We start from the raw sequence: 24,762 nt of genomic DNA on the forward strand, positions 1-24,762 counted from the left end.
AAAGGCAAAGTTTGCAGGCGGGAGCGTCTTCTTGCCGAGGAGCGGGAAGGGTTCCGCCCGGCGGGCGGGTGGGCTGCTTGGAGGAGGCAACCCTGCAGCGGGTCATTGCCCACCCCTGGTGTAGGATGTTTTCAAGTTATTTATATTTTTGGAAGAACTAGAAATTAGAAAAACAAGCCCCCTTGAATAAAACTGAAATTGACTTACAGGTAGATTCAGAAAAGGTAACAACAAGGAAGATGAAATAATGTATTTACAAATGAACTTTAATGACTTAAAAGATGTGCAAATATTAAACTAGAAGAATGATGTGCATTTTATTTTTACATTGAATTTACAGATGAGATTTGCTGAAATTGCCACAGTAGAATTGCAAAAGGAGCTTGACAAAGACTTCCTTTGAGGAATATAATGATCATTGAGAGAAAGAATATATAGTATAATTTGTTTACTTGATCCATGTTAAAATAATGGGATGCTATTTGTAGTTAAAATGTATTTTAACCCAAGCTTTGAATTTTCCTTCCAAGGAATATCCTCCTGAATCCTTCCACCTTCAAAGATCAAGCAGATGGAACATCCATGATTGTGTCGTTGCTACCCTGGCATTAGAACACCCCTATCTTTCTTTCTTCGGATTCTTGCTCTTCTGACTTGCTTGATAACTTGTGTGTGTGTGTGTGTGTGTGTGTGTGTGTGGAGTAGAGGGTTGAGATTTTATCGCTGCAGGCTGTTCAGAATTTCATTCTATCAGCTGCTCTTACTTTATGAATGTTTTTATCAGATTTGATCATTGTATGCTTTTTGTTCTTAAGTACTTTGGGAGTCAGCACAAAGGTTATAAATATTTCAAAATAAACAACCTAGAAAATTGCAAATAGATTTCCAACAGAAAAATCATTATTTACCTTCCCTGCAGTAGATGGCTGCAAGAGAATGTACCATACCTATCACACTCTATGTTCATACCATGAAATCCAACTGGTTTAGTAGCCTTTGATGGGAAGTAACTGTGCCACATAAGGAGCCCCAGAATCCTTTGCAACATGCAAAAGTACTGTAGTGGGGTTTCCTCAGCAAATGAGTAAATATGAAAAAGACATTTGCTTTTGGTGGAAAGCATATGAAATGTATGAAAATAAAATACAAGCTTAAATTGTCTATGCAGTAATCCGTGCATCGCTGGTGATTCACAGGTTATGCAACTGCTTTTGGATTTTACTTGAGTCCATAGAAGATAATATTTGTAGCTCAGAATTGAACTGTGGGGTTCCTTGGTTTTTTCTGAGCTTGCTGGTTTTCTTGCAGATACCAGGAACACTCCTACTAACACTGACAGGGAAAGTGACTGAGAACCAGCCCCACTCCCTACTAGCACTGACGAAGTTACCTAGTTTGGTAATGAAACACCTTCAAGAAAACAACCAAGCTCAGAGAGCACAAAGAACCCTATTTGATGAATGAAGGTGAATATATATTTCCCAGGATAATGTTGCAGGATCCAATCTGGAACCAGAGGTTTAGTCTTCTGAGCTTTTGGACTTGTACTGGGGCCCATCTTCACAGAACTTCTCTCTAGCAGTGTTCTATTTTTTAGTTTACTCTATTGTCATTGCACCTCGTACAACGAAATCAAACACCATCTTCAGTGCACATCATGACCATGACCGTGAAAATAAACACAACCACACATCCTTCACCTTCACACATTGAACCAGAAACCCCAGACACCACACTATACAGCAGAATTCAAAAGAGCTACTGCCCTGGGATAGAAGCTGTTTTTCAGCCTATTTGTTCTTGTTTTTATTATTCTGTACCATCTGCCAGATGGTAATAGTTCAAAAAAAAAGGTTCCCAGGATGAGATGGATCTTTAAGAATATTTTGAACTTTCTTAAGGCAGCGGGAGCTATAAAGCTCTTCCAAAGAGGGGAGAGGGCAACCAATGATCTTCTGGGCAATGGCGTTAACCCTCTGGAGTGCTTTCCTATCTGCCACTATGCAATTGGCAAACCATACAGAGGTGCAGTATGTTAAAATGCTCTCTATGGTGCGGTGGTAGAAGGTCACCAGCAGTTTTCCATTCAGTTGTTGTTTTCTGATAAGTCTCAGGTAATATAATTTCTGCTGGGCCCCTTTGACCAGGGCTGCAATGTGGGCACCCCAGGTCAGGTCCTCTTTTAGGGTAACACCCAGAAACTTCAAACTGGCTACTTGCTCCACTCGGTCTCCACTGAAAAGCAATTTGTGTAGGGTCCTTGGTGGTTTCTGAGCTTGGTTGTTTCCTTGCAGATATTTCAACGCTACACTAGGTAACATCATCAGTGCTAGAAGGGAGTGGAGTTTGCTCTCTTTTTACTTGGTGGTTCCTTGATTAGGCTATGATTTGCTGTTAGCTTGTTTTCTGAGTTGGTAGTTCCTTGGTTGGATTATTGTTTATTTCTTGATTGTTGGTCTATTACTAACCTTGATGTTAATTCTGCTCATCGAGGCATTGAGCCACTAGTACGGGAGTCGGCAACCTTAAACACTCAAAGAGCCACAAAGGCCCTAACCAGAAGGCCCTGTTCAATTCTGGAGCCAACCGAACTCTGGTTTCCCCCACTTTTTCCTTTTACTGACTGGCGACAGAGAACTGCAGCAGAGGGATGAAAGAGCCACATGTGACCCCTGCACTAGTGCATTAAAAGAGATCAACATCCCTCCTCCTTCCAGCACTGATGATATTACCCAATGTGGTAATGAAATATCTGCAAGAAAACCACCGAGCTCAAAGAGCACCAAGGCCACCCCACCGTTCAATCTTGAGCTACAAATATTGTCTTCTATCAGATTATGGTTTTTGCTCTATTCACCTGCACACCAATACTTGTAAAATAATAAATAACCTTTTAGTATCCATAAGGCATCACGTTAGCTGCCCTTTGCAACATATATTAAGAGGCCATCAAATTCACACTCAATATGTATCCCTGAGAGAAGCCTGAGTCAGGAGTCACAAATCTCATCCAAGGTTGTTGACAATTAATTTCAACCTTTGATTCATTTCTAGGATGTGTGAACATAAATGTGTTTCCAAGTTTCATCTGAGGACAAGAGGTTGCATAAAACATTCAGGGGTATTTCCTGGATCTGTTGCCTCCTCCCCATTTGTTCTCTTACCAGGCTGTCAATGGAGCTTAGCGTGTGGTTAGCACTGAGCAACGAATATGTGACCTGGTATACTCCATCATTGGTCTCGCTGTTTCCATAGAAACCGATGCCGATCCCAGCGCTGTGACGGGTTGGGATAAGCGGAAGAAAAAGAAGGAGAAATAAATGAGCATAAGGATTTAGAAACCTCGTAGCCTTCTTCCTTAACGATGGGTATGTCCTTTTCTAAAAATGTTCACAATCCTATTTCTTTCTTTTTTTTTCCTGGCATCACTCTCTCATCATGCCTCACGATATAATACTTAAAGTAGACAATGTATGTGCAGTACTATTTCAAGCACATCCATAGGACATACAAGGAGTCCTCAACTTATGACCACAACAGAGTCCACAATTTAGTCGTTAAGTGAGAAATTGGTTAAGTGAGTTTTGCTCCATTTTACAACTTTTCTTGCCACATTTGTTAAGTGAATCACGGCAGTTGTTAAATTACTAACATGGTTGTTATGTGAACCTGGTTTCCCTATTGGCTTTGCTTGTCAGAAAGTTGCAAAAGAGGATCACGTGACCCTGGGACACTGTGACCGTCATAAGTATGAGTGACTCACCAAGCATCCGAATGTAAATCACATAACCACGGGGATGCTGCAATGGTGATAAGGGTGAAAATGGTCATGACTCACTTTTTTTCAGTGCTGTTATAATCTCAAAAGGTCACTAAACAAATAGTTGTAAGTTGAGGACTACCTGTACCTTCTTGAATCTTCCTCCTTTCTAAAATACTGTATTTCCCTATGGAGTAAGTAAAGTACATGGGCAGTGGCACTTTGAGGCAGGATGAGGTAATTGCCTCAGGGACGCTGTTCAGAAGCATCTTAAAGGTGGTAGAGCAGTGTTTTTTCAAACTTAGCAACTTTAAGATAGGGAGACTTCAACTCCCAGAATTCCCCAGCCAGCTATGCTACCACCCATTATAGATTTGCTGAGTTTGAGAAACATTGTGATATAGGGAAGTGATCCAATGGTGGGATTCAAATTTTTTTACTACCAGTTCTGTGGCTTGGTGGGTGTGGTTTGGTGGGCATGGCAGGGGAAGGACAAAATCTCCATTCCCACTCCACTCCAGAGGATGGATATTGTAAAATCACCATTCCCTCCCCACTCCACTAACCTGCTTTCCAGCTCCATTCTCCTGTGCAGGGCAACAAAAAAAGACCCAGCCGATCAGCTGGGACTCAGGAGGCAGAAACTAGATGGGGGCAGGACCAATCAGAGGTGGTATTCTGAACTACTCAAAATTTCTGCTACCAGTTCTCCAAACTACTCAAAATTTCTGCTACCAGTTCTACAGAACTGGTCAGAACCTGCTGAATAGCACTTCTGAAGTGATCTATCAAAATGTCTTGGAAGCTTGGTAGTTATATCAGAAGAAGAATGTTATAGCCTAGCCTTCTTACTGACAGGCTCATTTTTTTTACTTGATGGGGTTTATTTGTTCCCATAGCATAGAATAATCCCCAGTTCCTCACATGACTCTAAATTGGTACATCAGAAGCATAGGTTCATTAGGTGCATGTCTTCATATTAATATGAAAGCCTGGCAATTCTCTTCGGCCTGTAAAATCTTAAAATAAGCTGACCCGATTCACAGGTCTCCATTAAATACACAGACTAGATATAATTAGCCATTCTAGTCCACACTTCACAAATCTTGCAATCCCACACTCCTCCTCCTGTACAACATTCTGTGATACCAACGTACTTATACAAGCCCATTGCATTACGAAACATCTATACATGTATATGTTCTACAAAAACGTATATAGGTCTGTAGCTGTATGTATGCACAGACACAAAATCAAATGTGCCCTTATACAACCTGATGATGTTTCACAAAATGGTGAGAACAGTCTTCCTCAGAGGTACTACCTTATCTGTTTGGTTGGATTTAGGAAGAGTTTTTATAAATTATATTTATTGGTTCTTAATTGTTTGGGTTGTATGAGTATTTCATAGATGTTTATTGTGTTCATTGTAAACCACCTACAGTTAAGATAATCTTTCTTAGAATCTGATTGATGGAATGGCACATAGCCAATCAATAAATGGTCAAGCTAAACTAAATTTAAATATAAGGACTTTAAAAGTCTATTGGTTAATATAACAAATATTCTTCTATATTCCATGTGAAAACCTAAGCTCTTTTCCTTTTTAAGGATGTCCCAGTGTTGCTTCTTCTTCCTATCTTACTAGCTACCAAACCATGATTAAAAAATAAATGCCTGCAATTGTGCTATGATTTCTCACATAAAATAGGCCGCTTGCAATAACAGTGTCTCCAGGAGGCAAAAGGGCAGTTCTTTGACAGCATAAATCACTTTCTGATCCCTCTCAAGCAGCACGTTTAGCTTCTGGGAGGAAACACACATCATTCTTTCATCTCAGGTGGTGAAGAAGGAAAAGGTTTTGTATTCTCTGCCCAATCACGTGCTAATTATATATTTATAGTTCTGGAAATATTTTATTTACATATTTGCAAACAGCACCTGTTCCTTTGCATTCTGGTTATTATTGGGGTGGGGGGGGAGGTTAGATATCCTTAGAAGATCTTCTCTTATCTTTCAGTCACATTTCTGTTTTGTATTCAGCCTTCTACCCAGGAATATTACTGGCTGAGTTAGAGATTCATTGCAATAAAACTGGAGTACACATAAAGATACCTCTAGTATGCTCTTTTTTAATCAACAATGTAATATAGCAGTTTATAGTGATGCTTTTTCCTTTTTTTGTGCAAGGGTAAAACTAGAGTGTCTTTCTTTGGAAAGTGGGACATTCAATATCCATGTTCCAGACCCCAAAAGGATCTGTAATTCTGCAGCTAAAAAGTAATTATTTCTTTTTGGGGACAGGGAGGTGGGGCCAGGAACAGAGGAAGGACACGGTGGACCCCTTCACTTTTCTTCTTTCCCAATTTTGACAGCCTGGCCAAGTGTGAAAACCACTCAGGACAATAAAAACTCATCTACATTACGAGCATCTCTCTTCCCCTTGACTCTGCCTACCTCTTACATCTCTCACAATGGCAAGAGAGATGCTTGAGGAATTTGATCGCTGACACAGGCTGATCTTATGCACACACTCTGAGCCAAATAGGCAGTCACGCTCCCCAGTTTCTGAATTTTGCAATCGATTCTCTGTTCAAAGGAACATCAACATTTACTTTAAATGTATATTTTATGATATGCTCCGCTTAGAAATAAGTAACTTCAGAGAAAATATATTTAACAGACATATTTAAATGGGTCTTCAAATGTGAATTTCATGGATGCTTTTTATAGACTTATAAAGTCGTACAGAAATGGGAATAATGAACATGCATGAGAATGAGATCATCTGAAATTCATTCCTCCCCTTTTTTTTTGAAGTCTCTCTCTTCTTTTTTGCAGTAATCTCAAGCTAAGTCCAATAAAGCTTTGGCTCTACTTATATTACACATGCATTTTTTTAAATGCCTTTAAACAGCTTCCACCTGGGAATAATAGCCTAGTTAAAATGACCTGATTCTCTGTGAATAGCATCAAAGAGAAGAGGTATAGAAGATGACCTTGAAAATAGCCTCTTGTTGATCCTAATACGTTCCCACACTCCTACTCAGTGACTTTACACAAAATGATTTTTTTGTCTGTTGAATCTCCACCCCTTTTGTTGGTCCCCCCTGATGAGACCAGGCAAAGAATGGCAGATTACTTGTGGTGGGCTTTCATGGACGGGGTTTGGAAGCACATGGGAGGCAGTCACTCATGCTACAGCATCATCATGTCCTGAAAAAAAGAATTGGACAAGAATAAGGAGGGTTCTTCTTCCTTGAAAGTGGGGAAGGAGTAAGGATGACTTACAAAGAGGAATCACATCAGATGAAACTGTACAGATGGAGAGAGACAACAGGAAAGGAAATTAGGGAAGACCACAGATACGCACAAAGCAAACAGAAGCTGCCCCCACAACTACAGTCAGGCAAAACTGTGTAAGCTCCTTATGGCAGCTGCCAGGGATTGGGAACGGATTTGGAGAGAGAGAGAGGGGAGGGAGGGAGGGAGGGAGGGAGGAAGGGAGAGAGAGAGAGAGGGAGGGAGAGAGACAGAGAGAGAGAAAAAAAACCAGAGGAACAATGTACAGGGAAGTATCGTCTCATCTATTTCTTTCTATCATTTTGGATTGATCCTGACAACCTGTGCTTGCTCACCCACTCCCCAGCTTGTTTCTTAACTGTAATTAGGAAGCATGCAGTTGGGTAATTATAGCCTTTCAGAAAATGACACAAACACGCAGGAAACAGCTGCAACTGAAAGTATAGCGATTAGCTCAAGAGGGACCAAAATACCAAGCATCTTTTCTTCAGTCTATCTTGGTGGCTGCTCCTTCTCCATCCATCCTCCTAAAGCTGACCTGTTCAGGTTCAGTCCACATCTCGTGCTATATTCCAGCCGTTTCCATAAGGCATGCCTGTGTATTTCACACGGGTTTTTCCACTTCTGGAGAAGTTCCATTGTACATGCTTTCTTTCCATCCATTTGCCCAATAAACTTATCCATTAGTACAACGTGGACTTAGTTGCAAGTTAGCTTTTGTTCATTATGAACAAAAAGAAAGACAACCTATAATCAAACCCAGAAGTCCCACTTCTTGACTCCTCCATGATTTCCTGTGATTTTGAAAGAGCAGCCAAAAGAACCATCAGAATATTAAAGAACAAGAAGAGTTGCACACACACACAAACGCGCGCACACACATACATATGCACACACACACATGCACACACATGCACACACACACACACAGACAGACAGAGTCCTCTCCCCATTAAGCTAATGCTGAGTTACAATTGGTGTGGGAAAACCACTCCTTCCTTTCTCGATTTAGGAAAGATTGCACTGACAAATGTTGAATAACTTCCTAGCCAACCATCCCTTCCTAGTCAGCTCAACTTGTGGCATTTGGAGCAGGACCAAGATTAGCAAATGGTGACTGAGCCACTCATTCCAAAGGCACCTGAGTCTGAAAAAAAGGGCTTCCCCATTTAGCTTATTCGTGGGAGTATTCTGGGAGTTGACTTTCTTTTCACGGGCCCACCTGCTCAGCCTTTACCCATCATTTGCTACATATCAATCCCATCCATTCTCCTTTTCTTTCCCTCTCCTTCCTTCCATTCATGTATTTACCCTGCTCCCTCCACCCAGGTCTTTGCCCCCCATTCCTGCCTCTGAATCTTTCAGTCACACAAGGCCCCCTCTTTTTCCCTTTCTCCCTAAATCTTGTTTCTATGACAACCACCTCCCTCATCCTCCTCCTTTCACAGCCAAGCAGGGCGGGAGAAAAGCAGTGTCATTCTCATGATAATCAAGCTTTTTTTCTTTAGACTGGAGGCAGTTCCCAGACCGGCAGGGGGCGGGGGGGGGGATAAAAAGTTTTGGGGGTGAGGAGGGGAGAGATCCCTGGCTTCCATCCTATGCAAAGAAATTGGGGTCTTGGTTCCCATCCCACGCTCCCACCAACCCTCCAGAATATATTCCAGCGTGGTTCAATGATCTGATCTGGAATCATCTCACTGAGCTTCTGGATTTGTTCCGAAATCTGACGTGAGTGACCTCCATCCCTTCCCATCTCCCAGTTTTTCACACGGCAGCATCAAACTCCATCCCACCTCAGGAAGTTCAAATGAATAGATAGCAGAAGGTAGAGGAAGAGATCACCATTAATAAAGTTCTCTCCTTCCGGTTGTCTCTTTTGCAAAAGGCGCAACCACCGGAAAGCCCTGATTTTGTTTTACATCTTTAATGATACCACCTCTGGTGGGTAAGAAAGATGACCCATGATGGAGTTATTCTCTGTGTTGTTTCTCCATGTCATATAATACACGTGGGTATATGCATAATTTTGTATTTATTTGTTTATTTTATCATTCATTTTTTTACATTGTTTATGTAGTGTATATTGGAGGTGGAGACCCTTCGACAGCTGCATGCAACAAAATTTCATTTTAATGTATGCCGATTAGTGTACATTCAAAGGGACAATACAGTTATTCTAAGTCTAAGTTCTAAATCTAAATATACAGGAGTTGTTACCTGGGCAAAAGATGGTAAAACATTTTTAAGTCCAGGACGGCCAGACAATATTCAGAAGTGGCTTGAACAGATGCCTCCCTAATTCACTGAACTACAAGGAAGAGGAGGAAGAGGTACAGAACAATCAGACTTATAAGAATTCTATTATACTAAGTCAGTTTCAGTAAAGGTGGTTTTAGCCTTCATGCAGAGTTGCTTTCCTGGTCTGGTCCCTCTAAGTGGGGCTGTCACCAGCAGAAGAGGGAAGCAGCTTCACTCTATTTGCACAACCTGGGATGGGCAGTTCCTAAACCATCATTATGAATGCAAAAGATCTTGGCTGCAACTTCATTATTCTTAGGGATGTATAACCATTTTTTCTTCACAACTGTTACATCTCTCTCCTTCATTCCCCAATATCTACCAATAACTTGTCCCAGCATTGACAGGAAAGGAAAATTTTCCTTCACGGAACATCCTAGGATGACCTTCCGGTCTCGTGATTAAGATGGCATGGAGCAACATTTAAGTGTATTCCTTTGAGATATTTTGGGGGCAGCTTCCACATATACACATTTACCCCTAAGATGGCATCTCTTTAGGCATCAGAGCCATGATGCAATCAGATTCCATTGCATCTGCTCCCTGGTCCACCCTGAACCAGGGAGCAGAAAACAATATGAAAGTTTCTTATGTAGCATAATGATCGGAATCTAGTTGTGATGGACTAGCTTCGTTCTTGGTTGTGGTCTTGGCTACATATATTTCAAATTGCAAAACAACTGTGTCTTCAGATGATCCTATATATATTTTGGGGGTAGGATTTAGATATAGGAGATGACAAGGCTAAGCATGAGGGAGTGGTTAAACATGTCATCAGTCTCAAGTCCCTTCGTACCTACAAGACATCTAAGTCCAACCCACTTTGAATTCCAGTGACTCTGATCTATCGTTTTAACCGTTAGTAGTTCAGATTCTTGTAGAGAGCTTTAGTGAGTAATAAAACTATCTATACATTCATCTGAACTGCCCAGAGTCCTGATTTCCTGCGCTTGGCAGTATTCTCTATTAGCATGTGCTCTGACTTCCTACATAAATTCTAGACTATTTATTGGATATGAATCTTTCTTCACTATACACCTTCACACTCTTTAAACATTAAGAGATGCTGTGATAGTTTTATATATACTCTTTTCTTTAGGAACTATACAGCATTGCCTTCTCTGGTTTTCCCCAGATCATTAATCCTTTGAGGTAGATTGGGCTGAGATTAAGTATAACTAGCTCAAAGACACCCAGTAAATTTCCATGGTTGAGGATGGACTTTGGTCTGGGTCTCTCAGACCTAATCCATGCTTAGCTAAGGCCAGCAAAATCCATATTCAAATTTCCACTGAGCCTTAAGCTAATGTATAGCTGAATCATGGTTTGTTAAATAAGTTACAACACTCTATCAATAAATGATTTACAACCTACCTTCTATCCTGCACTTTAGATAGCATGGATTATGTGAGAATCTGATCGGTAGCAAATTCCATTTGGAATAATGGATCGCACTAGTTCTTTTTAATCTCATCTGTATATGATGACACCAGATGTTCTAATATCGTGTACAACTTCCATGTATCTGGAATAGGTTTACTGGTTTCTGTATCCATAGATGCATTCCTCAAAAAACATCCCTTGGCTCCCAATCCTAATTCACAAAACATCTCTACCAAATTCAGAAAACCAAGGAACTCTGAGATGTTTAGTTTGAACCAGCGCTGTTCAGATTAATGAACAAATAATCATCCATGGCTCTAGGAAGATTTCTGCACTGCAATGGATGGCATCTGGCTGATGAACTATCTCTGGCCATCTGGCCATTTTTCCCTGGGCTAAATGAATAAAGGTCTTTATGCTAAATATATTTCCTAGCCACCTGGCTTTTTGGTACAATGCACTCCAAAGAGCAAGAGAATCGCATAGCTCATCCATCCAAACAGAATAAGACTTCTATAAACAGGGGTCTTAGTATATAGGCGTCTGGACAATCTATTGCAAAGATACACATTTCAGTATATAGCTATGTTGCAACCTTAAAGGTGGAACTTCAGGGTGGAATGTACTTCATATCTTTCTAATATTTAGACCATTCCTCAACATAAAAATTGCTTGCCTGATTTTTCACGGGCTTTTTTTTCAGAAGGGGTAGACTTGGTACTTTCACATTTGCCAATACAATCCCTAAATGGGCCAAACATTTTGGCTCCTCCCACATCGAGGTCCGGAACTAAGATGAGAGCTTGTTATTAGCAAGAGAAAGAACACAAAATGATACCACTCATTTTCAAGTGGGTTATTCAAAGGTAGCTGGAGAGATAAACTGGGGAGCGGCGTGGGGATGGGGGAGAGAAATGATGAAGTATTGTGACATTGTGTTTATTTCATACTTGCCTGGAACATTACCACACAAGTATACATACACACATTTTTTGTCATTCCAGCATCAGCATCGCAGATTGTAGAGGACATCAATGGGACCACGGTAACGCAGATTTCACTTTAATTTTCATGAAGGTTTGAAAATATAGGTAGTCCTCAATTTATGACCACAATTGAGCCCAACATTTCTGTTGCTAAGTGAGCTAGTTGTTAAGTGAGTTTTGCCCCATTTTATGATCTTTCTTGCCATAGTTGCTAAGTGAACCACCGCAGTTGTTAAATGAGTAACATGGTTGTTAAGTGAATCTAACTTGCCCATTGACTTCGCTTTCCAGAAGGTCGTGAAAAGTGATCACATGACTCCAGGACCTGTGCAACCATCATAAATATCAGTCAGTTGCCAAGTGTCCAGATATCTGAATGGGATGCTGCAACGGTCGTAAATATGAACAATTGTCATTTTTTTCAGCACTGTTGTAACTTTGAATGGTCTCTAAGTGAACTGTTGAAAGTCGAGGACTACCCGTATTCTGCATGAGGTTTGAAGAGCTGATGTTAATCCGTGTGAATATTACTGGGTCAATTGGACAAGGGTTTAAGATCTGCTGTTTTAAGAATTAAAAACAAACATCACATAAGACAATGTTCTCCAGAAACAGTTAATTCAGCCCGAGAAACTTTCTGAGCTTTTGAAATGTACCCTACTCCTGACCCAGTTGAAATTTTAAAAATGTTCCTCCTCAAATACTTGCCTTCGCCTTCATTACTTTTCTGTACCACGCTGATTATTAATGGAAGGCCTGACATCTTCAGTGAATTATAACAGGATGGTCAATGGAACAGAAACACAAGCACTCTTGCTATATGAAGAGATGAAGAGGACAGGGAAATGCGGTATATGTTACCTGCAGGGAAAAATCCACTTACTGAATTTTCCTTTTTTTTGCACCACAGATAAAAATCAGATGGAGGCTGGTAGCACCTTTTCAGACTATCACATTTTATTAAAAAACATGCTTGCATCTGATGAATGAGCTGGAGCTCACAAAGTCTTAAATTAATAAAACGTGTTAGCTTGAAAATGTGCTACCAGATTCCTCCTGATTTTTGGCTTTTGTAGACTAACACTGTTAACACTGCTCTCTCCCTACCGTGACCATTATTAAAGGTGCAGGCAACTGATTTTATTTTGCTCTAGGACAATTACATTAAAATTTTTCAAGAGTCTTTCTATAAAGTTTTGGATCAAACAGATACATATTTTTTATTAAAGTCTGATTATAATCTTTATAATCAAAACCAGATCATGCCAAATAAATCTTATTTTATTTTTTGACAAAGTGATTAAAGTCATGGATCAGTGAAATGCTGTGGACATGGTATGCTTGGATTTCAGGAAAGTATTTGATAATGTAGACTACAACCTACTTCTTGGTAAGTTAGAAAAATGTGAAATAGAGAGCAGCACCACCAGATGGGTTTGTAACTGGCTGACAAATCATACTCAATATGTAGACCTATATCCACATGGAGGGAAGTAAGCAGTGGGGTACCCCAGGATTTTGTTTTGTATATCTTTAAAAATGACGAATTCATGGCCCATGGGCCGGATGCGTCACATGCTAGCCACGTCCACCCCCAGTTTAGCAAAGGGGAGCAGTCATGGTATATCACGTGATGATGTGACATCGTGAGTTTAACAACCATGACCTAGATGAAGGAATAGCAGGGGAACTCATCAAATTTGCAGATGATGAAAAACTAATAGGAATAACCAGCACCCCAGAAGACAGGCTCAAGATCCAAAAAGATCTTGACAGACTTGAATACTGCATCATATCCAACAAAATGAAATTCAACATAGATAAAAGTAAGTACTTAGATAAGAAAAACTAACTGTATAGGTGAATCTTGGCTTCATGCCAGTAATTGTAAGAGTTATTAGTGGACAATCACTTAAATATGAGTCAATGATGTGCAGCTGCAGCAAAAACAACAACAACAATGCAGTCCTAGGCTGCATCCGTAAAGGGATAGAATCAAGATCATGGAAAGTTCTAATACCGCTTTATAAAGCCTTAGTAAGACCACACTTGGAGTACTGCACCACACTTGGAATACTGTATTCCACACTTGGAATACTGGTCTGGTTACAATGATATAAAAAAGATGTTGAAAAACGCTGGAAAGAGTGTAGAGAAAAGTATGATCAGAGGGCTGGAGGCTAAAACCTACGAAGAATGATTGCAGGAATTGGGTATGTCTGGTCTAGTGAGAAGAAGGACTAGGAGAGACATGATAGCAGTGTTCTAATATTTGAACGGTTCCTACAAAGATGAAGGCTATTTTCCAAAGCCCAAAAGGCAAGACAATGGATGGAAATTAACCAAGGAGAGAAGCAATTTATTAATATTTTTTATTATAATCTGTATCTCTCTATCATGAACAGAAGGAAGGATAGTCTAATATTGAAGAGGACATAAAAATGTCAAAATCTTTAGTGTCACTCTAACAACAGAGAGTTTGAATTGTTGCCATACTAAACTGGATTTATTTTTATTAAGCTTTAATGAAAAAAATAATATTTGGCTGGGCTAATACAGCATGCCAAACCACACATCACACTTAGAAAATGTGATAACTAGATTCAGACAATATGCCAACTCAAGCAACATCTCTTGTTTAGCAATGATATATAAATCTATTCTCTGGCTGGATTGTTACATTAGCCCACCTAACATGTGGTTTCTTTGCTTTTGATTTAGTGTGTTATATCAATTTAACCACTGTGGCATATACAATAAATGTTATCCTCATAACAAAATGTCTGTTGCAAGCTATTGCCGTGGGAACCATATTCTAGCATGTAATGAAGTACTAATATGGTAACAATGGGGATTGCAGATGGCTAGAACTCTAACATCCCCTTATATATATGAGAACATCATTATAGCTTTATCAAATGGAACCAGCAGTTGCTTCAGTAACAGCCCAGTTATAAATCAGTCATACTCCACTAGCAGGAAACCAATAATACTACATTAAAAGAGAATTACCAAAGGAGTACTTATGTTCCTGGTATTTCTTTAGTAATTAAGGACTATTAATGGGGATTCAAGATATTGCGCTAAACAATTTATAATAGAAAAGACTTCAAAGCTATTAAAATAGGATAATAACGATGTTTAGAATTGTCCCCATTAGAACCAGATAAAAGTATACATAGTGATCTTGTGACATTTACCCATGATTAAATGACTCCCACTTTATTCAATTAACACTATTGCCTGTTTGCAGGATACTCTAATCATAACACAGGTAGTAATAGCAGTAGCAATCACACTTAGACATATTATACTGCTCCACAATGCTTTACAGCATTCTCCGAGCAGTTTACAATGTCAGCATATTGCCCCCAACAAACTGGGTCTTCATTTTACAAGCCCTGGAAGGATGGAAGGCTGAGTTAACTTTAGGATTGAACTCCTGGCAGTGGGTAGAGTCAGGCAAAGCCATCTAGGAAAGTTGCAAATGGCAGTCACATGACCCAAAGATGTTGCAACCATCATAAATACCTGCCACTTGCTAAGCACCCAAATTTTTATGCTGTGACTGTGAGGATGCTACAATGGTCATAAGTGCAAGGACCAGTATAAGTCATTTTTTTCAGTGCCATTGTAACCTTGAATGATTACTAAACAAATAGTTTATACTAGGCTACAATATGGCTGGTAAAACATATGCATTCAATAGGGTCTGGTAAAGAAAATAATGGAAAGTTACAAGAGTCAGGCAATGCTTTGAAAATAATCAGAGAATATTGCAGTAGAGTTATGTTCCTTCTATTCCTTTAGGATTACACATCATCTTAAAAGACAGGTAGTCCTTGACTTACGACCACAACTGAGCCCAGAATTCATGTTGCTAAGTGAGAAATGTGTTAAGTAAATTTTATCCCACTTTATGATTTTTCTTGCCAGATTTGTTAGTGCAGTTGTTAAATTAGTAACACGGTTGTTAAGTGAATCTGTCTTCCCCATTGACTTTGCTTGTCAGAATGTTGCAAAGGGGGATATCATGACCCTGGAATGCTGCAACCGTCATAAACATGAGTCAGCTGTCAAGCACCTGAATGTAAATGACATGGCCATGGGGTTGCTTCAATGGTCATAGATGTGAAAAATGGTCATACGCCACATTTTTCAATGCTGTTGTAACTTTGAACAATCACTAAGTGAAGCAGTAAGCAGTGGTGGGATTCAATATTTTTTTACTACTGGTTCTGTGGGCGTGGCTTGGTGGGCATGGCAGGGGAAGGATACTGTAAAATCTCCAGTCAGGGGTAGTATTTGCAGGTGCTCCAAATTACTCAAAATTTCCGCTACCGGTTCTCCAGAACTGGTCAGAACTTGCTGAGTACCACCTCTGTGTGGGATGGGTCTAATCCATTATTTGAATTCCACCACTATATTTGAATTATTTGAATTCCACCACTGATAATGCATCAATTGTATGAATATGTCTACCAACTAAGCCAGTGGTAGGAGTCAAATTTGTTTACTACCAGTTCTGTGGGCATGGCTTGGTGAGCGTGGCAAGGGAAGGAAGGATACTGTAAAATCTCCAGTCAGAGATAGTATTTGCCAGTTCTCCAAACTACTCAAAATTTCCGCTACCAATTCTCCAGAACTGGCCAGAACCTGCTGAATACCACCTCTGGTTGTAAGTCAAGGACTACCTTTATCTGGTAAACAGTCTACTAAAATACGGGAGCGCAGTGATTTGCTTAACATAATAATATTCTGGTAATAAAACAAAATATTGGTTGAGCTCATTCAATATATATACTTATGGCTAATCTGTCTTATTCTTTATTAAACTGACCTAATTACCAGTTCATATAACACAATGAACCTTAAAATAATTAATTAGCCAATTACTCCTTTGCCTGCTATGTCGTACTATGCCTGCATGCTGGAAGAAAGATTATTATATTTGTTTACACAGCTTATCATATTGCCAACCGCTAAGGTTTCTCAGTGGCTTAGAAAAAAAAATTAACTTAAATCAAAATATTAAAAATGATCTATAGCAACAATTTAAAACAATTGAAATTACCCAAATAAAACCAACTATTTAAAAAGCCTGCTTAAAAACAGGTGGTTTCAGGATATTTAATTAGGTGTCCCATCTCAGCAGGATAAGCATTTCAAGAAGGGCAGCTCTTCTAGATCTAAGGATCTGGCAACCATAGGTAAATCTCAGATTCTCTCAAGGAAGTTCTATAGGTCTTTGAAGGTAATAAAATAGCACTTTATGTTTTACTCTGAACAGATTGGCTTTTGGCACTGATGTAACATGGTCCCCTTGAACTCTTCCAGAACCAGCTTGGTCATTGAGTTTTAGTGGAAGGTGACTCACACACCAATGGAGGATTAATTTCACCTTGGTATTTAATAATATGCAGATAGTCCTCGATTTACAACAGCTCATTTAGTGACCTTCAAAGTTATAATGGCACGGAAAAAAAACATTTGTTAAGTGAGTTTTGTCCCATTTTACTATCTTTCTTGCCACAGTTGTTAATTGAATCATTGTTAAGTTAGTAATATGATTGTTAAGTGAAACTGGCACCCCATTGACTTTGATTGTCAGAAAATCACAAAAGGTGGTCGCACGATTCCAGGACTCTGTAAATATAAGTCACTTGCCAAGTGACTGAATTTTGATCATGTGACCATGGGATGCTGCCACAATTGTAAAGGTAAACAATGGTCATATGTGATTTTTTCCAGTGCCGCTGTAACTTAGAACGACCACTAAACAAATTGATATAAGCTGAGGAGTACCTGTATTGAAGAATGAATATTGTTGTAGCTGAATACATTTGGGGCAATCAGTCTGGGAAAATACATTTTATGAACTTCCAAGTCCAATTGATCTTCTGCTCCTGCTTAGATGCTCCCTATAACTATGCCGTAAATCAAGGCTCTCCAACTTTGGCAACTTTAAGACTTGTGGGCTTCAGTTCCCAGAATTCCAAAGCTGGCTGAGTAATTCTGGGAATTGAAGTCCTCAAGTCTTAAAGTTGCCAAGGTTGGAGACCCCTGCCATAGATAACTCATTTATTAAATTAGTATTGTATAACTAAGCTACTGACTTGGCAGCAGCATATTCTATTTACCTTTAAAAAGCAAGAGAAAAACCAAGGATGTGAATGGTTTTAGGATGAAATATTTAGCTGATATTTCTCACCGCCCCACTCGGTTCCACTGGCAGAATGTCCTAACCTCACCTCTGAACTCATGACAACCTCAAGCTTGTTCTCCTGTCCAAGACAATCAGATTCTGAAATAAACTCAAAGGGGGTGTGAAACCAACTTCAACAGCCTCCAATGAAAAGCAGCAATAAAAAAAGTGTTAATTTGAATAGGGGTCTTTTCTTCTCTCTCTTTCAGATTCTAACCCTTCCCCCATCTGTTATTTCTTTTTTCTACTGTAGTCGAAAAAAACAGCTGCTGGGCTAGAAATTGTGCGTGGAAAAAGAACTAAAAAAAAGGAGAAATATTCAAAGATTGGGATTACTTAAAAAACCTATAGTTCCATGGTTTATCAGTTTCAGGGCTGTTCACATTTTTTAAAAAAAACACAGGATAAGAATTCCCTCTCTTGTCTCATCTAATGTCTGGCTTGTGACTCTCTTATTTTTGAGTTAGTTCTTGATAACCAAATTTTTCCAGCATGCGATTTCTGAATGGCTAAAAAAGCATCCCTTTTAGGATCACCCATAACTCTAAACTTTTTTATAACCGTGATTTGTTGATCAAATCATAATAGAGGTAGTCCTCGACTTACAACAGCTCATTAAGTGACTATTCAAAGTTACAATGGCACTGAAAAATATGACGTATGACCATTTTTCACATTTACGACTGTTGCAGCACCCCATAGTCATGTGATCAAAATCTGGATGCTTTGCAACGGATTCATATTTACGGCAGTTGCAGTGCCACAGTGTCTTGTGATAAGCTTTTGTCATCTTCTGATGACAATAGGGAAGCCAGATTCATTTAACTGTATTACTAACTTAACAACTGCAGTGATTAATTTAATAACTGTGGCAAGAAAGGTCATAAAATGGGGCAAAACTCACTTAGCAATTGTTTCATTTAGCAACATAAACTTTGGGCTCAAGGGTAGTCGTAACTTGAGAACTACTTGTACACAGAATAACTCATAATGCCCAACCATTAAGTATGGTGCATAAATTGCAAGCAAACTAGTGTAGATTCACATGGCTGCCATCTGTCAGAATTGGTGTCGGGTCTCCTGCTTGTGTAGGGGGTTGGACTAGATGACCTACAAGGTCCCTTCCAAATCTGTTAATCTGAAGAGGATCACAAACCATTCAAAATTCTTAAGCTGCTCTGAGGGAGAAAGAGAAAGAGAGAATGATGTTTCTATTTTTAATGTTGTGATTTCTCCCATTGTGATGGAAAGAGTGGCCCAAATCCTTCCCTTCGCCCATCTCTTACAGAGCTTGGGACCCGTCTTGTTATTAGGCTGCCAGTAGTAAATAGCCTCGCCAGGCCTTGAACCAGGATGAGAGGCTGCCATTCATGAGAGTGACGAGCAAACAGCCGCCCTGGTAAAAGGTGAAGGTAACAAAGTGCGATTAGCATAAATGGGGAAGACTGTATGTAAAAGGCCTGGTCCATAAGGCTTAAAGCCGGGCCCTTAGGACGCCCCTAGCAACAGCTTTTGTTCTCCGCTCCATGGGCTGATCCTGCCTCCATTGTCAAGGCTCTCTACTGTGGGAAGGATTTGGAAGGATTGTGTGGTGGGGCACAATGTCTTTAAGCAATCCGTCCCCATCCATCCTTAGACTACCCCAACTGAGACCAAGGAAATAGACAGAGACACCATTGTTCCAGCCATGAATGGACCCAGCCTCCTCATGAATGGCTGCCTTATTTTTATGGCTGCTGGGCTTGTTCCCAAAGCGGCTGGGAATGGACCCCAACACGACCCTTGTCAAATCAGGACAGGAATGGGGTGTTGAGGGGGAAAGGGGGTAGTGGATAGAAGTTAGACTTTTTTTCTATTTTAAAAATGGGGGTGGGGTTAAAAAAAATCCCACAGTTCTCCTCCCAGAGATGGAGGAGAATTGAAGGAAAAGATGGTAGATTTGGTGCTGGAATTGGGGGTTTCTCTCTCTCCCTCTCTCCCCCCACCTCCCTCCCTCTCTCTACCTCCCTCTCTCCCTCTCCTTCTCCCCCCACCTCTTTCTCTCTCACACACACACAGAGTTCTCTGTGGGAGATGGAGGAAGATTGCTTGCCAAGTTTCCCTGCTGAACCAATTTGGGCCAAACAATTGAGGGAAGTATTGTGGTATCTCACAATCGTTGTCAGCTTGTATCCTCCCAACTATGCAGGGTTCTGCCTCCCGCAGATCGTTGTTGGCTGTTCCAGGATGTAATGTCCCATACTTTTAAAGAGTCCCAGATCGGGGAAGGCTCATAGAATAGCCCCAAAGTTGCTCCCTCCAGACCAAATATTTTTTTCCATCTCGGCCCGTTTAGTTTGGTTGTCTTACCTGTTGCTCCGGTTTCCAAAATTTTGCAAAAGGAAAAGGAGGAAGATATTGGTGGCAATGAATAATCTAAAAATATGTAGGTTCAGGGATCTTTGGTGGTTTAAGCCCTTATGCATTATTGCCTTTTGCTTAATTGGCAAGGTCTAATTAGTGCTGGATCATTTTTTTTCTTTATATGCGCACTTAGAGTCATAATGGTGCAATGGGTAGCCATATAAATCACATACATACATAACATGTGCACAATTGATAGCTTGTCTGTATTACCAGATGTTTGATGTTTACTTCTAAGTGAGAATTCCAGGGATTTTAGGCACCTTTTCTTGATTTCGATTATCTGTAGAAAACTTTGTTTTTTTTAATTTCCTTATTTAGTACCATCTCTCTTTACATGTACCGAAAGTATAATTTTCAGAATTTCTAACATGGGGAATTTTTAATAGATCTGTTGGGATGGTTGACATGTTGGGAATGGGAAATGAAAGAATTACAGGTAATCGTCGACTTACGATAGTTCATTTAATGACCGTTCAAAGTTACAACGTCACTGAAAAAAGTAACTCATGGCCATTTGTCACACTTACAACTATTGCAGCATCTCCATGGTCACATGATAAAAATTCAAATGCTTTGGCAACTGACTCGTATTTATGACTGTTGCAGCATCCTGGTGTCATGTGATCTCCTTTTGAGATCTTAAAAGCAAAATCCATGGGGAAGCAGGATTTACTTAACAACTGACTTAACAATGGCAGGGTTGGACTTAACAATGGCAGGGTTGGACTTAACAATTGCGGCAGGAAAAGTCATAAAATGGGGCAAAATTCATGCAATGAATGTTTCACTTAGCAACAGAAATTTTGGGTTCAATTGTGGTCCTAAATTGACTAACTGTACAGTCAACAAGAATGGAGACTCCCAGGTTCTTTGACACATGCAAATGTTCCTTTTTTGATGGCTTTGGGAAGAGAGTGGCTTCATAAAATACAGATTAGGACGGGAAGGCTGGGAGCGAGGATTCTATTCACACATTCCAATTTATTGAACAAACTCCAATTGGCTTTCACCTAACATTTTAACCATATTTAACCCAAAAATTTTAACCCAATTCCGACAACTCAGATATGGTTCAGTGCTACATATGGCTCAATCAAAAAGTTCCTAGGAACAGGTTTATATGTGGCAGATAAAAAGCATATGCTGTAGTACACCATTTTTTAACTGTGACAGGTTTAAGATGTGTGGTGGACTTCCAATTCCCAGAATTCCTCAGCCAACCATGTTGGCTGGGGAATTCTGGAAGTTGTAGTCCACACTTTTTAAAGTTGCCAAGGTTCAGAAATTCTGTGGTAGTGCCCTCCACTGCCTGTAATTCAACACTGAATTTTGCCTATCAATGGGCAGATTAATTCCAATTTATTTGGCTGTACCAGAAGTAAGCCCTAAAAGATAGTCCTTAATTTACAACCCCAATTTGGACCAAAATTTCCAATACTAAGCAAGGCAGTTTGTGCCTGATTTTAAGACCTTTTTTGTCCCAGTTGATTAACGAATCACTCCAGTTATTAAGTGAATCATGCAGCTGTTAAGTGAATCTGGCTTTCCACATTGTCTTTGCTTGTTGGAAACTGGCTAAGAAATTTGCAAATGGCAATCACATGATCCTGGGATTCTGCATTCATCTTAAACCCATGATGGTTGCTCAGCAGTTGAATTTAGATGATGTGGGGATGCTGACACGGTCATAAATGTGAGAACCCAGTTGTAATACTCCTTTCTTCAGGGCCATTGTATTTTCAAACAGCCACTAAACAAATCTTTGTAAGTCAAGGACTATCTATTTTACATACTGCTTCTAGCATCCCACTTTCATGTCTCATATCCATATCCTCTGTTGGAGAAATGATCGGGATCACAGGTGGTATTCAGCAGGTTCTGACCAGTTCAGGAAAACCGGTAGCGGAAATGTTGAGTAGTTCAGAGAACCCACAAATACCACCTCTGACTGGTTCTGCCCCCATCTATTCCCTGCCTCCCGAGTCCCAGTTGATTGGCTGGCTCTTCTTTTGTTGCCCTGCACAGGAGAACGGAGCTGGAAAGAAGGCTAAGTGGGTTGAGGAGGCAATGGGATTTTACAGTAACCTTCCCCCTGGAATGGGGAGGAAATGGCGATTTTACAGTATCCTTTCCCACACCCACCAAGCCACGCCCACAGAACTGGTAGTAAAAAAAATTTTTGAATCCCACCACTGATCAGGATATTGCTTATTTGGCTGATTTCAACATCCTCTTGAAGCCTGGAGGAGTGGGGGAGGATGGAAGAAGAATCTTGACTTCTAGTCCAAAAGCACATAAACATATTACAAGTTGACTATAAAACAACACCATGCTGCTTCCCTTCTGCCTGCTAATCTCTGTTCAGCAAATGTGCTTTGCTTTGTTACTATTTTGTAGTAAGTACAACACGATCCATTTGGAGCTTAAACATTCTGTTAAGACATCCGCCAGCTTCTCAGAAGCGAAGCTGTTATGACCCCTTTATTAGCAGGCTGTCCTTGGGAAAACTCAGCAGAACAAGCTGCCCAGGGAATGAATGACAGAGCGACGGGGGCAAGGAGGAACTTTTAAGCAGCCTTCCTTTGTGTGAGAACAAAGTGTTAAAACAGGAATTGTATCAGATCGCCACCTCCCAAGGATGAGTCCTTCCTTTCAGCTTCATTCAGGTCAAAATTGACAAAAATACATGCTATTCGTCAGGATCCAGTTTTGGTCACCACACTATAAAAAAGATGTTGAAACTCTACAAAAAGTACAGAGAAGAGCAACCAGGATGATTAGGGGACTGAAGACTAAAACGTATGAAAAATGGCTACAGGAACTGGGCTTGGCTAGTCTAGTGAAGAGAAGGATCAGGGGAGACATGATACGAGTCTTCCAATATTAGAGGGGCTGCCACAGAGAGGAAGGGGTCAAGCTACTTTCTAAAGCAACCGAAGGCCAGACAAGGAATAATGGATGGAAACTGAACAAGGAGAGATTTAACCTGGAAATAAGGAGAAACTTTCTGACAGTGAGAACAATCAACCAATGGAACAGCTTGCCCTCGGAAGTTGTGGGAGTGCCATCACTTGAGACCTTCAAAAAGAGATTGGACTGCCATTTGTCAGAAATGGTGTAGGGTCTCCTGCTTGGGCAGGGAGTTGGACTAGATGACCTACAAGATCCCTTCCAACTCTGATTATCTGTTATCTGATAAGGATGCCAGTTCAGTCATTAGGTTTGATGGTTGGCCATTTTTCTGTGTGTAGGCCGTACACTTTTCATTCTTTTAAAGGGGGATGCATTTACAGGTATCGTTATTCGTTCCAAGCATTTATGGATTTTTTTTAAAAAAAAGCACGGTGAGCTTTGTAAAGACAATGCTATCTGTAACCAGCTACAATGGAGCAAAACTGAAAAGGGGCAGAAGGATGTTGTGACGCAAATCCTGTTTTGGGGAGTTTTCATCCCAGGGTCTGGCACAGATGTGCACGTTAAGCATTACGATGCATGTTTAATTTCCTGTCTCTCCTGGTCTCACCTGAGGACATCCAGATCGACAGAGTTGCAAAGGTGGAACAGGGATTATAGGAAAGGAAAACGACAGCTCAGACAGATCACTGAGTTCAAGTGCATGAAGAGGACAACAAGTTCTCTTCCTTTGCTGTTTCTACTGTTCCAGGGACGTCATGTCTCTCCCTAACCTACCTGTTACAGGTCTACAACCTCTATCAATATGGCAGTCTCCTTCTTTTTACCTTTCCAGCTCTAAAGAGCAGGTTTTTTGATGCAGAAACGATGGAATACTGATAAGGATTTCAAAACTTTGCCTTACAGCACAGCCAAACTCTACCCCCCCTTGGTGTGAGAGAGAAAATGGGGTGGGGGGAGAGGGGAGAGACAAAGAAGCTAAAGGGGGATAGCAGTAGAAACAAGTGAAATTGGGGACTGGTTTGCAGAGAGTGCAGGGCCTGGAATAACAAGTACACAAAGGGGCCTGGTGAGGATGTGATGGAATAGAGAGAATGGGACACAATTTCTTATTCTGAATGGAACAAGAGGCTCATTGTGGCTTCATTTCGGGGGGGAAGGGAGGGAGGGTGGAGATGATGGGAGATGAATGAGAGATGGGAGAGAACCACCAGAGGCTTGAAAGAAACAGAGGAACCAATAATATTCAGACAGTAAATGTCTGGAGGGGGTGGATATTGAGGAACTGAGCTTTGTAGCTTTTCTCTTAGAGAAGGAAACGTAGAATTCCCACGAAAGTCACTTTTGCTGTGACTTAGCTGCCAATTGATACATAGACCTTGCATTTGCTCAGTTTCTTCTAGCCTGTGTTGCTAAATTAACCAGGAATTTAATCTTACCCTATTGACTGAACCAAAGTGATTGAACCATTGCTTTATAAAACCAAAAGAAAATCTTGTTATGCATGA

At 40.3% G+C, this 24,762-nt stretch overlaps 1 protein-coding gene across 6 annotated transcripts in view; it reads right to left on the reverse strand.

The window, feature by feature from the left end:
- TTYH1 (tweety family member 1) overlaps window positions 1–24,762 on the reverse strand; it is a 90,726-nt gene that overhangs the window by 32,026 nt on the left and 33,938 nt on the right. For 4 of the 6 annotated variants that reach the window (XM_026712035.2, XM_026712036.2, XM_026712037.2 and 1 more), the window contains exon 3: window positions 3,165–3,276. In XM_026712035.2, coding sequence (XP_026567820.1) covers window positions 3,165–3,276 — 112 coding nt within the window. Of the gene's footprint in view, window positions 1–3,164; window positions 3,277–6,902; window positions 6,977–9,280; window positions 9,353–24,762 lie in introns of those variants that run through there. The other 2 variants (XM_087917960.1, XM_087917959.1) reach the window with 2 other exon arrangements.

This window comes from Pseudonaja textilis, chromosome Z (assembly GCF_049901715.1).
Source record: "Pseudonaja textilis isolate UNSWEBS1 chromosome Z, rPseTex1.2, whole genome shotgun sequence".
NCBI lineage: Eukaryota > Metazoa > Chordata > Lepidosauria > Squamata > Elapidae > Pseudonaja > Pseudonaja textilis.